Source organism: Trypanosoma theileri (genome assembly GCF_002087225.1).
Source record: "Trypanosoma theileri isolate Edinburgh chromosome Unknown TM35_Tth_2_V1, whole genome shotgun sequence".
Lineage (NCBI taxonomy): Eukaryota > Euglenozoa > Kinetoplastea > Trypanosomatida > Trypanosomatidae > Trypanosoma > Trypanosoma theileri.
Genome location: NW_021639844.1, coordinates 721,376 through 735,256, shown reverse-complemented (window position 1 = coordinate 735,256; position 13,881 = coordinate 721,376). Strand labels below are relative to the sequence as shown.

The following is a 13,881-nucleotide window of genomic DNA, read 5'->3' as shown; positions in this document are numbered from 1 at the left end:
AAAATCATGTTGTTTGTAAAGAGTCAATGGTAAAACAATGGTATCATCTCCATCCATAAAAGCCTCATATGGAAAAGAATCTTCATTCATATCATTTGTTAATAACATCCCCCCATGAGCACTAGGAAGAAGTATAAATGCACTTATAAAGGCTTCTAATGTCATGAGTGTATTTTTCATTCTTGTACACCAATCCTCAATCATAATAGAAAAGGGTTGTTGAAGACATGGAAGAGTTGCATAACGAGTTTCTTTCGGTTGAACGACAAAGGAATCCATAAAAGGATTATTACTACTATTACTAATATTAATATTACTAGTATTAGTATTACTAGTATTAGTAGTATTATTAACTGAGAAAGAGATTGGGTATTGTGATAACTCATTCTTTACTTGTACAGATGTTGTAATATTCACTACCCGCTCCATCTCATCTAACCGCATAACGACATCCAATACACCAATAGAAGCACCTAAAAGTGGAAATCGATAAGTAGATCCATGCTGTAAAACAGATAAATCAATTTCTGTTCCTACTGAACCAAGACCTTTACGATGTCTCGCTATACTTTCCTTTCCATCAGGGATAATACAAAATCGAGTTTGATTATATTTTAATAAATTTGTTTTTACTAATTCTCCAGTAGGTAACATACACAAGGAATTCGATTCCTCCTGACCCTCACGTTTTCCACTATTATTATTATTATTATTATTATTTTTATTATTACTCACAGCAGAAAGGAAAAGAAGAACTCCTGTACTATTCCTAAAGGCATAGGCCCCACTATTATTATTATTATTATTATTATTATTATTATTATTATTATTATTATTATTACTAGTGGAACCATTTTTACTCTCTTGTAATGCTGTTCGAAAACGAAGTAGACGTAGTGATGTAATTAATGGAATAGTAACAGAAGCTTCAGGACAATTTAATGCACCTTGTAGAGAAAATCCATTACCTTTATATCGTGCATACTCTAATGCTAATTCTGGAGCAATGAGGAGAATATCTCGTGGGGATTCTTCTGATTGTGGATAATCCGTTACCCGTACAGTAGTAGAAGCTGTACATGTTAAATGATTAAAACTACGATGTCCTTTTGCTAAAATAGCATTATTACTCAATACAACTGAAACTTCAGGTTTATAAAAATCATTTGTTAAAGTAACTTCTATCCATGGTGCAGAAACACCAAATTCAATTAAAGGTGCCACTTCATCTTCTCGTGACCAAACAAGTGAAGGTTCATGATAAGAAATTTCTCTTGTATGTATATTATGTATATAGTGATTTGATCGGAAAGAATTACGTCCATCTTTATCAGGAGTTGTATCTAATCCTGTACTCATCTCTATAGTAGAACCTATATGATCGGATCCTTGTCGTAATTCATTAAAAGTATCATAAAGTAATCTTATATTACTTAAAGAAAGTGTAAAACTTGTTATTGGTACAATAGCCCGTACAGTTGTCATTCCACTTGTATGAGAAGAAGAAGAAGTATCTTCATTAAATTTATGATGTTTAACATTTACTACAAGACCTGTTAAATCTTTTGTAATAGAACCATTATCACATAAAATAGAAACTTTAGATAATGCTACTTCTCCACATTCATCAATAAAGTCTCGTACACCTTTACCACCTTCAAAACAATTTTTTTCAATTTTATATCGTGCATATGCCTCACCAGAGACAGCAATGGTTTGATGTTTTGTCCATAATCGTAAAGATATATCTGTATTCACATCTATACTCACTTTAAGATTATACCAACGTGCTGTTCGTATAGGGAATTCCTTTGAATTATGTACAGGCACTAAAGGAGTATGATGAGATGTTATTCTAATATCAGACTCTGTTAAAGGGGCAATGAAAAGAGAACGTTCACCCAAGATTACATAATCCAGAATTTTACCAGAATCTACTATAAAAGGAACTCCTTCACATACAACAGTTAAACCAGAATCTACTATAATAGGTGGTGATAACGTTCCATCTGTATTTGATAAAAATGAAAGAAATACTTTAGCATCATTTACTCCTTTTAATGTAATCTTATTTATTGGATTTATACTCTCAATAGTACTTTTTGCAAAATGTAAACGTGAACCCCGACGTCCACCTAATGTAAGATCTGTATGAAGACATAAATCAGATGTAATGGTAATAAGTCTATCATGTGTATCTACAAAAGAAGAATTATAACTACGAATAGGTGTAATCTCACGTAAATGACGAGATGCCATCCAAGAAGAAGAAGTATTAGTATTATTAGTACTTGTTCGAGTTTTATTTACACCTGAAGCTACATACATCAATACATGTTCATTTAATGTACGTAATAATTGTGGTGAAACTGTTAATTTCACTGCATGGGCTCGAGCCACTACATTTACTAATCTTGTTGGTAATTGTTCAAGTGTTCCCACACCTTCTTCAGAAATATTAGAAGAAGAGAATTCAGAATCTACACTCGTAGATAATACTTCTTTACAGAAATATAAAGCCCACATAGAAGGTTCATCCATAGCCCCAGATGGAGGATATGAAGAGAGAAATTCTTTTTGAATAGAAGGATCCACTGTACTCGTAATAGTAGAAACCCGAGCAAGCGTTTTTTCATTTACACCATTACGACTTTGTTCAAAGGATACATTACAGAAACTCACACCAAATAAAATTGTAGGATTTTTAACTAACGCCTCCTCATCTGATTGCGCAGCACAAACATTTAATGAAAGTAATGGTACACTAAATACCATCTTATCACTAATTCGAAGTGTTGTTAATGGTATAGTATTAGTATTATTATTAGTATTATCATTATTTAATTCTGTGAGGGAGTATCCGAGTACGGGTAATATGGCCTGAGCAACTGCCTCTACACAACACTGCAGAATATCTCCAAGCGGCATAAAAGCTTCTAGAGATCCAAGGCGAATAACAACTTCACGGGTTCGCGCTACAAGATTTTCCTCTAAAATATATGCAAAACAAATATTATTTACAAATGGAGGAAGTAAACCTTGTGGACGTCGACAACGAATAAATCCCTTTTCCGTTTCAAAAGATAAACTTTTCCCAGTTGTACTCCCTATTTGTTTAACCACCACAACAGGAAATACAACCTCCACACTCACTCCAACTGATACTGAAGATGATTGGAAAAAACATATTCGAAAATCCATAAGTGTTATTATCACAGATTGTTTAAATCCATCTTCATTCTTTTTGGAATAGGTAAAATGATGTGTAATGTAGTTATATAATGCCTCTCCTGTTTCTAATAAATCCCTATAGAAACACATATCATAATTATTTACAATAAATTGTTTAGATCGAATGTTTACTTGTCCAACATCAAATGTAACATCTAAATCCGAAAGAAAAACAAACTCATCTTGTGTATCCACTTGTTGAAGGGAAATACTATCCACAATAAAATTATATGGAATCGTCTCACTATGACTCTTCTTAACAACATCATCCCAACTTAGACGAGCTTCCATACCTCGTGCTTCTAGAATAGCGATATGTTCTAACATAAATGCAAATAAACCTATACGAATACTTAAGGTAGTATGTTTTTCTTGTTCAGATACATCATGTTGTTGTTGCTGTTGTTGTAATACCATCTCCATACTTTCTTCACTCTTCATTAAAGGACTTGAACTTCTGGTAAGAATTCCTTCACGATATAATAAACCAATAAAGTTATGTATTCGCAAAACAAAATCTACAGTTTGTGGATGAAGTGATAGAGTAATTCCATGAGATTCCACTCGTATTTTACGCTCTTTTAAAGTATCCACTAATTCAATTTGTAATCCTACATCAGATGGAGCATGTACATAAGGTTTACTTTCTCTTCCTTCCATTATAGATCTTCTTCTGTTTTTCCCTGTTGTTCTTCCTGTTCTTGTTGTTACTTCATCACGTCTAAAGAGAACAACAGTACCTTTACCGTCAAGTAATTCAAATTCTCCCTTCACTACCAAATGTGCTCGCATTTGAATTTCTTCTCGTTCATCAAAAGAGGCAACAAGTGTGATAACGCCAAGAAATCGAATCTCTGCAAGGGTATTACCAATGATACCTTTATTACCCGTTAACATATAACCACTCTCTACTAAACGAAATGCGAGACGTGGAAGATCTACTTTCACTACAGATTTTGTACAGAAACTCCTTTCTCCTCCTCTTTCATCTTGTTGTTTAACTTCAGGAAATGGGGCATAATAAAGTGGTATATCTTTAGAAGGAATGGCGAATGGAATAGCCCGAAGTGCATCCCGTACATGTAATGCAGATACAGAAAAACAAGTTTCTTCTTCTGTTTGTATATGAATACATTTTGAAAGAAGTGAAGAAGTAAACACAGGTAATGCGGCAGGTGTTAGAAAACTATATCTAGATTGTACATATGCACGATCATCTGGCATAACAGAAACACTTGAACACCATTCTGTATAGATAGTTCCTGGTATAGGTATTTCTGCACGTAGAATGGTATTTGGTAATGCCAATGGAAATAATGGTTCACATGCAATAATAGCCCCAATCACATGTATGGTATAAACATTAGAGAAACAATACATGGAATCTATTCCAGCAGATGAGGTACTACTCACAAGTGTATCCACACACTCATTCTTTATCTCTACAGTATTTACAGTAAAACCCCAACTAGAGGATTCAGAAACTCCAATATATGGAAGAATCATTTCTACATCTCGAAGTATCACATGTATAGAGGATACAGATGTATTAGGTATTAGAATTTCACTGGCCGAGGAAGAAGATGATGATGATGATGAGAACAAAGTAGTATATGCATTAGCTTCAGCTAACATAAATTGTGATAAACGTGTGAGATAATCCATATGAAGATATAATTTCATAGAGTGTAGTTCCATTTCCACATGATTGGAATAAGAAACTTTTGGTTTACTTTCATATTGTGTTCCAAATTGATATTTTATTTCTTTACTTTCATCATCTCCTTCTTTTTGCGTAAGCGTAATATGAAGATATATTGGTTTTGTCTCATTTATTGTGGGTTCCCAGTGTAAAATAGATTCCTGCGGTAAATCTCCAAAACACGGTATAAGAGATATAGGTTTATCTACTAAAAGCTCCAATTTCTTTTCCCCACAGTTCTGTTGTTGAATAAATGACATGGAATGAATAGAGAGAATAGCTAAAGGCTCTTCCCATGCTTCTTCAAAGTAAATATGAACATTACGAAGTGTTACAATCATAGAAGATTGAGTTAATGATACTGTCTTATTCTCTTTATCAATCTTCTTATTACTTGTACTCACTTTATTATTATTATTATTATTATTATTATTATTATTATTATTATTATTATCCATATTATCATTATAATGACTATTCCTACAGCTCCTGATCTTATTATGATTGAATTCATCCAAAAAAGAAGCGGGATCACCATTCATCAGAATGTTCAGGAATGCCACCCAAGAAGAATGAATAGGATATAATTTCACATCATCCAAAACAAAATCATTTGTAGTCATCATAGTAGTAGTAGTAGTAGTAGTAGTAGTAGTAGTAGTAGTAGTAATTTCAGTAGAATTATTTGCATTCAATGGTGATTCCAATAAAAATAAACCACCACTTTCCACTTCTAATAATCTTTTTTTCTCTTGTTGAAATTCTCCTCGTGTGGGAGTTATTTGTTCCCATCGTGGTATACCACATTCTATCATACGACGTGTTGGACTAATATCATCAATAGTAATTCCCTTTAAATGCATTACTTTTCTCGATATCTTTTCACCATTGTTTTGAAAGGAATATACTTGTAATTGGGCACGTGCTACAAATACATCCTGTTCATTAATAAATACAAAACGAGCTGAAGAAACTGTAATAAGCATAGACATTGTAGAGGAACTTTTCAATGATGTAGATTCCACACAACTGGTATCTTTTAATGGTGTATTCGTATACGATATATTTAGAAAGAGTGCTTGAAGAAGTGAATGTACCACATTCATAGTAAGTTTCATATTAATAGCAGCATCTGTTGGTATATCCTCATTACCCATAAAAGAATGAATGATATTATTATTATTATTATTATTATTATCATTATTATTACTATTCGGAGATGAAGAGGAAATATTAAAATGAACGGCCATATCATGACTCTTACTCTTTACATACTGATAACCACTATTATCCTCATTTGGTACAAGTAAGGTATAGTTTTCTGCCAATAAGGATGCATAAGGCATAAATGGATATAAGGTATGATTACTATCATTTGGGGCAATATGAAAGATATTGTGAAATTTCAATTCTGTAGAAAAAGGCGATCCTTCACTTTTATTCGATACATCTGATGAAACTTTAATTGCCACTTTAATCATCTCACTATAAAAGTGAAGAAATGTTTCACTTTCATTTATATCAATTTCTTGATTCGCATCTGTAGCTAAAAGTACTTCTAATCCACATATCTCTCCACTCATCATAAGGCTTGAACTCATCTCATTATTTCCCTCAACTATTATAGAATGTTCTTCTTTTTCTTTTTCCTTCTCATTCTCTGAATTTAAAAGTTTTAATAGTCGCACTACTGTGGGTTCTGTATGTAGAGAAGTAAATTGCAACCAATAGGCCAAAAATAAATTCATTCTACCCCCTGTAGTTTGAAATAATATTATATTCTGAGAACTCCCTTGTGAAGTAGTCTGTGTATTCTCTAGAGTACAATTAAAAGTAAAGGGTTTCATATCCCCTAATAAACCAGAACTCGATGTGAAGAGTAAAAAGTTCTTCACAACATCTCTCTCTTCCACATTATAGAGAATATTATCAATGATTCCTTGTATACGGATAGAATGACCGTTTGAAGTGTTATCCATTTTAATAAAAACATGTTCAGCAAGCATAACAAAACTATCATCCGATTGATCCAAAAGAAGACGAATACTCATTTTTCTCAATGATGCCTCTAGACCTTTATTTGTATTCGTACCCTCATTATTATTATTATTATTATTATTATTATTATTATTACTATTAACGCTAGTAGCAGCTTCTTCACTAGTAGATGGATGGAATGCACTATCCATACCAACAACTTCATTATTGGCACTATGCTCAATGCGCAAATGAGAATTTAATAATAATGAAGATGATGATGATGGTGGTGGATGTAAAGATGAGAATAGAGTTAACACAACTTCAAGACTATCCACTAAAGTAGAAGAAAGCACTATTTGTACTTGACCAATACCAATTAAATTAGCTGCAGAAGATCCTCCACGTGTAACTGTTAAAGACTCCAGCATAAAAACATGTTGACCTGAAGGTGTAGTAACATTCATATCCGGCATTTGCAACATATATCCATAACCACCAACATCAAGAGATACCAATTCCAAAGTTAATGCATCATTAGAGAGAGAACCCTGCTGTTGTTGTTGTTGTTGTTCTTGTTGTAATGATAACGGTATTTGTGTATTTTCATAATTTGTCATTGTTTTTCCTGGCAACTCAATTTCAACAAGATCTTCTTGAGATGTATTTTGAATAGTTGCATGTAAAAAATCAATTTTCACTACTAATCGTTGTAAATATGAATGTTCTGTTAATTGATTATTATTATTATTATTATTATTATTATTATTATTATTCTTGACTACAGGTTTAGAAGTTTCACTGCAGAGTGCTTCTTTAATCAATGCCATTTGATATAAAAGATAGAGATAACTACGACATCGTTCTGCTGGAAATGTTACTAACGTGTTTCCAACAGAAAGAGCGTCATGAGATTCCAAATGCCATTTTCCATCATTCTCTTTAATAATTTGAATAAGAGACTTAGTTACATCTTCAGATGCTATTATTAAACTCTCATAGTAATAATTTATTAGACTAAAAACAAATGGGTTTATGGTTATTTCCACTTGACAACGTACAAATGCAGAGAGTCGATCACCCACTAATATATCCATTTCTAGAGATGAGAAGGAAATAACATTAGTAACTCCATTACAGCAAAGACGAATTGGATTTTGTATACCTGCAGATAAATGCCACTTCACTGCAGAGGATAATGATGACTCCGACTCCATTCCTCTTCTTTCTCTTCTTTCCTCTAAAGTTCCTATATGTATTTCAGGTATATGAAATAGGATTTCATTTGGTTCCACAGTTCTACTTGATACAGGTACAGGTATAGCAAAAATAATTCCAGCAATATTTACATCTACAGATAAAGAACACAATGTGGAAGGAGATGATGATGATGATGATGATGATTGTGGAGTAGATTCATATACAAAAACAGGAATTTTTTTTGTATATAAAGGTAATGCTGTTAACATACTTTGCATTCCATCTATCCACCATCGCATCTCACATAGTGGTTGAAGTGTAATTCGGGTAGTTGCAATAGCAGCACTTATCATGGAATAAGTTTCATTCACACTAATAGAGAGCCACTGTTCACATAAAAGTGGTTGAGATATCATATCTTCTTCACCATTCTGTTCTTCTGGTATTTCTTGTGATTCCAACAATGGTGAAGATAAGTTTCCAGTAAAATTTACATTAGCTCTTTTGATATTTAAAGAGAATCCAACTCTATCATCTCTTGGTTTGGTATTTTTTATATATACACATTCAACACTACTAAAGGAGGCATGAATATGTTGTTTTAGATTTTCAAGATAAGATAAAATTGGTTTCCTTTCCCGTACATCATTCAACCAAATTTGCGGGTAAAAATCCACTTCTACACCTGGAATAAATACTCGAACACTAATAGGCTTTGAAGATGAAGATGAAGATGATGATGACACAGTTGTTGTTGTTGTTGTTGAAATAGAAGAAGGTCCCACTGGACGAATAGCGATATATTGAAGAAATTGATAACCAAATGACCATTCCGCTGCCATCCAACCCATTTCCGTTTCTGAACTCTGAAGTGTTTCTTCCACTATATCCATAGGCGCAGCAGATCGCCAACCAAACCACCACCAACGTCTCGTACTTGTTGTTTGATTATTACTATTAGTACTACTAGAAGTAGAAGTAGATGTAGAAGGTTTCTTTCGCCTAATAGCATCAGCAATATATATTTTCTGTTGAGTCATGGATTGTTTCTCTTTACTAAGTTCTGCATATGCCAAACACCGTAGAAATACAATTTGTTCTAATGTTAATATATCTTCAAGTGAAGCCAATGTTGTCGTTTCTTCTGGTAAGAGTGGTGGAAGCCATGAAACCTTCTGTGCTCTTTTCCAGAGAGCGCAATACTCTCGTCGACGTTTACCGAAATGTACAACACTATCCATAAAGTTATGATGATGCTTATGATGATGATGATGTCCTTTTAATTTATTCTTTGAACGTCTAATATCATCTAGAACACATCGAATAGCAAAATTCCAATAACGTTGAGCACGTCTTGGTGTTACCGATACATTTTCTGTATTATCGTTAAGTAAATGAAGATGTTGTCTGTAGTTTACACCCATTAAACCACCTTGTAAAGAATCATTTAAAACCGCTATCGTTCCTATAGCCCCAAAGGAGAATCGAAGTTTTACAGGATTTGGAGTTGTCACATTTATTATCATAGCATTCCCTGTACTAGTATCATTATTATTATTATTACTATTACTAGAATAATTATTATCACTACTAACAGCAACAGAAGCTCCCTCACCATCAGAAAGACGAATACGTACCGTAATATCATCCATTTCAATAATATTTAATTCTTCTCGCCATTTTGGTATAGTATTACTAATACCAGATAAATTTTCTTTATTCTCTTCTTTCATAGCATGAAGAGATACCCTAAGACTTCTCACAATTGCCTTTTTACAATATGGCATAGATAAATCCATAATAAATCGATCTTCCCATTCTTCATCTGTTGTTGTGATGTAAACATCATCTAGAGTCACAACTAAGGCACAAGCTAAACAAGGTGCAAGACCTTGATAATCAAAAACATACTTTACAGAAACATCACGAAGTACAATGTGAATATTTCGTGTAATAGTTTCAGTAATTTTATCAACATATGAACGACTAGTTCGTGTATTTCCTTCTGACGAAGATGTATGAAAAATACTCATTACCTGTTCACCTTGTCCACGACCATAAAGACGTCTTTCACTTTCAAACATTTGCAATTGTTTCTGTTTAACAACAGACACTCGGGCCGCATCCTCCTCCGCATTATACGGTCTTCCACGCAGAAGACCAAACACAATCTCCACTCCACGAACCTCCACACTTATCGGTTCTCGATCTAATGCGGACCATGGCACACTAATCACTAACTCCTTCACTACTCCTTTTACAACTGTAAAGGGTAATAAAAGAGATTGGGCAGCTGCCTCTGCAACATCAATATTCTCATCTTTTTTAAAACTCTCACTTCCATGTTTTCCTTGAAAAAGTGAAAGGGCAATTTGATCAAGGATGTTGGTACGTAGTTCTAGGTCCCGCAGGACTAAATCACCAGACCAAAGAGAAATACGAAGTTGTTCCTCATTGAGATCACAAATAAATCGGCTAAGGTACGTTGCTAACAAAACAGATAATTGTTTTTCCAGCATTTGCACAGCTGCAATACGTACCAAAACTTTAAACAATCACCCCACAACCCTTTTTTTTGTTCTTTTCTTTTTTTTCTTTCGAATTTTCTTTTTTTTTTACTACTGGCGTTGCTGTTGTTATCGTTTTTCCTTTATTTGAATTCTAATACAAATGCCGAATTGGTCCAATGAAATACAGGCGCAATTGAAGTATGAGGTAAAGAAGGGTTGTTGAAGGTTTAGAATTCCCTAATCAATACGGAAATCCCTTTTACACCTTAACAACCCACTACCAAATGTATTTATGGACCTTCTAGATTAAATAGGGGAAAAAAAGACAAAAAAAATAATTAAAACAATATCCACATCTCTCTCTCTCTCTCTCTCTATATATATATATATATATATATATATAGACAATTAGTCATTCAAGGAAGTTAATTAAGCAGCTCATAAAAAAAACTTTATGGCCCTCCTTCTTCCTCTTCTTCTTCCAAAAATAAAAAAAAAAATAAAGCAAAAAAAAAAGAAAAAGAAACACAACACTAGACTTCTTTTTCCTTCTTAAAAATACATACGTACATACTTTTTTCTTCTTTTCGTTTTTTTATTATACCTTGGCTGCCCTTGCCTCACCACTAAACTTTGAACTTAACACATTTCTAACTCTTTTGCTCAGTCTGTTCTTCATATGTTGTCCAGACATCTGCGGAAAGCAACTGCATAGAGAGAACCTCCTTAAACTTATCAATATTCACAAGACCATTCTCATCAGCTGCCCTATCGATTGCCTGCTCATGTTCAGGTGAAAGAGCCACTTTTCCTCCACCTGCAGCCGTTGCCAGATTTCTGCATGTATTACGAAGTTGATCTAATGTTACCCATTGTTGTTTTGTTACATCAATGAGATAAAACATAGTTTCAAGGTCCTTCTCCTCAAATAACGGAGTAGGTTTCGGTCCCTCTAGCATAAGTTTAACTTCTCGCTGAAGAAAAGCACGTGGGTCTTCCGGTTTATAATATACCAAAAGCTGAAGAAAGATAGAAAAGAGTTCATTTAGTTTGTGTTTCTTCACATAAGCACGGACTTCTTCCATCTGTTTATTATCTTGATATCCCTGCTCCATCCCTGTTCTACCCATATGTATGTTGTTTACTCCAATTCTATAATTAAAAAGTCGATTCAAACAAAAAAAAAAGAGAGGAAAACACCACCATACAGAGAAATATCAAAAAAAGAAAAAAAAAAAAAAAAAACACACTCCTGACTGTGGAAAAAAAACACAAAAAACAACAACAAAATAAGGGGTCCTTCATCATACAAGGGATCTACTCCCCCTCTTCTTTTTCGTCCTCCCTTCATCCAAAATAATAGCATTATACCTCTTTTACTCCACGCATAATCCTTGCTTCTGTAATTTGGTCTCATATTAAGCAAAGTATATATATATATACGTATACTCCGCTAACACAGGACAATCTCACACAGCATGTTAACGACACTATATATCCCTGGAAAATCAAGAGGTTTCTTTTTTTTTTTTCTTTTGGGCTTTTTTTTTATTTTTCGTTCCCTCCACATAAAAGTAATTGCCATACAGTTTAGTCTTCATTTTTTTTTTTTTGGTCGCTACATTATTCCCTTATATTCATTGTTTCCGTATTTCTTGTAATACTGATGAATGTCAGTGGTGATAGTCGATAAAAATATTCTTTGCTCGACATCGGGTTCATTAATGACAATTTTCACTTATTCTATCTACCAAAAAGTCTTTTTTTTCTTCTCTGCGTACCTCAGAGTTACCAGCCAGATTAAGCACGAACATTTTTTTTTTTATCATTCTTTCTCCACACAGAGACATCTATAAACGCATGCCTTGTCTGGAGAACAAAAGGGAGTCATTTGCTCTTTTTTCAATTTTTTTTTTTTTTTACGTTTTGTAGGAGAGTGGATGTTGATTGCAAGGACTAAAAAGAAAAAAAAAAAAGGTGAATGCGTGCGTAATAATACACACCAAGGAATATATACAATATGAGAAAAATGCTTAGGAACGCGTTCGGCGTTGCCTTTCAAGGTTTACAATAGCCGCTGCACGCTCCAATCGTTTTTGATACATTTCTAGACTTAATAAGAGACTCGAAAGCTCTTCTTCTAACAATGCTGAGGGTTCTTCACCATTATCATCTAAAAGATTATATTTCTTTTCTGATGACCTTCTAGCCTCCTTATGGCGTGCAATGTTATGCACAGAAGTTGATGATTCAACTAGTCTATTTGGCACAACAGGTTGAAATTTTGTCTTATTTCGTAATAAAACTGCTGAAGAATTTCGCCGTGGACCATTTCTGTAAGAACCTAAAAAATGGGCAAGTTCCTCATTATCAGATGACATCCGTGGTCCATTGGACACAGAACTCGAACGCCCAATCGGAGTTGCATTGTAAGATGATATACGAGATCCACCATAGCGAGATGGACGTCGAGGGCTCACACGTCGTTGTCGTGCACTCCATACTATGTTTTCCCGCCATTCTGGCAGTCCTTCACTCTGCACATTGTGTGGTACCTGACCGGTTCGTACTGCTCGCCGGATTAATCCAAACGAAGGCAAGTCTTCACTCTCAGACTCTTCACTACGCGTAGGCAACACTGGAGAAATCAAACTCGCAACAGGAGACGGAACACGACGTTTTGATTCCTTTACTTGTGACTGTGGTTGTGTTCCCTCTTTATTAGTGTCTCTAAACGTTCGTGGTGAGTGTCGAAAAGTTGGTCGTTCATCCTTCCCCGCTACATTAGACTTCTCACTAACTCGAATCGGAGAAATTTGCCGCTGCGAAGCGCCTTCTCTAGTGTAATACACGCCATACTCTGGTGTCTGTTTCCTCCCCGCCGTGCTATCTGAAACATTGAAACACGATGGATCGTTTGAACCTTTCCCAGTTCCTCTCTCGGTAGAAGCCTTTGATAATAACGATGTTGAAACTGGAGGTGTCGCATTTTTCCCTACCAACGCGGGAGATCCTGATTGCTCCGCATTACGTGAATTCCGCCACCTAGCAATAGGGGATTCATTGCTTAATCCTCCCGCTTTTTCACTGCCATTTACCGTAACCGAAGGCTTTGAGAGGTTGGAGGGAGCAGGACTTGTGGATACGTCTCCTTTTCGCGCAGGAGAAGAAGTTTCAAGCGTTTTACGAGAATAAGAAGAGACCTTTGACGGTTCCTGACTCTTTGCAGTAGCATCAGTAGTTCGTACACGACCTGCTGCT

General features: G+C 34.6%; 3 protein-coding genes across 3 annotated transcripts; all 3 read right to left on the bottom strand.

Annotated features, from left to right (window-relative positions):
* Window positions 1-10,629, bottom strand: TM35_000023700 (uncharacterized protein; the record flags this gene model as incomplete). The annotated part of the gene is made up of 1 exon (XM_029021688.1): window positions 1-10,629. A coding segment is annotated over one exon (10,629 nt), but the record flags the coding sequence as incomplete, so codon positions are not given.
* A 641-nt stretch (window positions 10,630-11,270) lies between these two features.
* On the bottom strand, window positions 11,271-11,750 carry TM35_000023690 (uncharacterized protein; the record flags this gene model as incomplete). Its single annotated transcript, XM_029021687.1, has 1 exon — window positions 11,271-11,750. One exon carries the CDS (start codon window positions 11,748-11,750, stop codon window positions 11,271-11,273), a length of 480 nt encoding a protein of 159 aa, XP_028887109.1.
* Window positions 11,751-12,653: 903 nt separating this feature from the next.
* Window positions 12,654-13,001, bottom strand: TM35_000023680 (uncharacterized protein; the record flags this gene model as incomplete). The annotated part of the gene is made up of 1 exon (XM_029021686.1): window positions 12,654-13,001. One exon carries the CDS (start codon window positions 12,999-13,001, stop codon window positions 12,654-12,656), a length of 348 nt encoding a protein of 115 aa, XP_028887108.1.
* Between the last annotated feature and the right edge of the window lie 880 nt (window positions 13,002-13,881).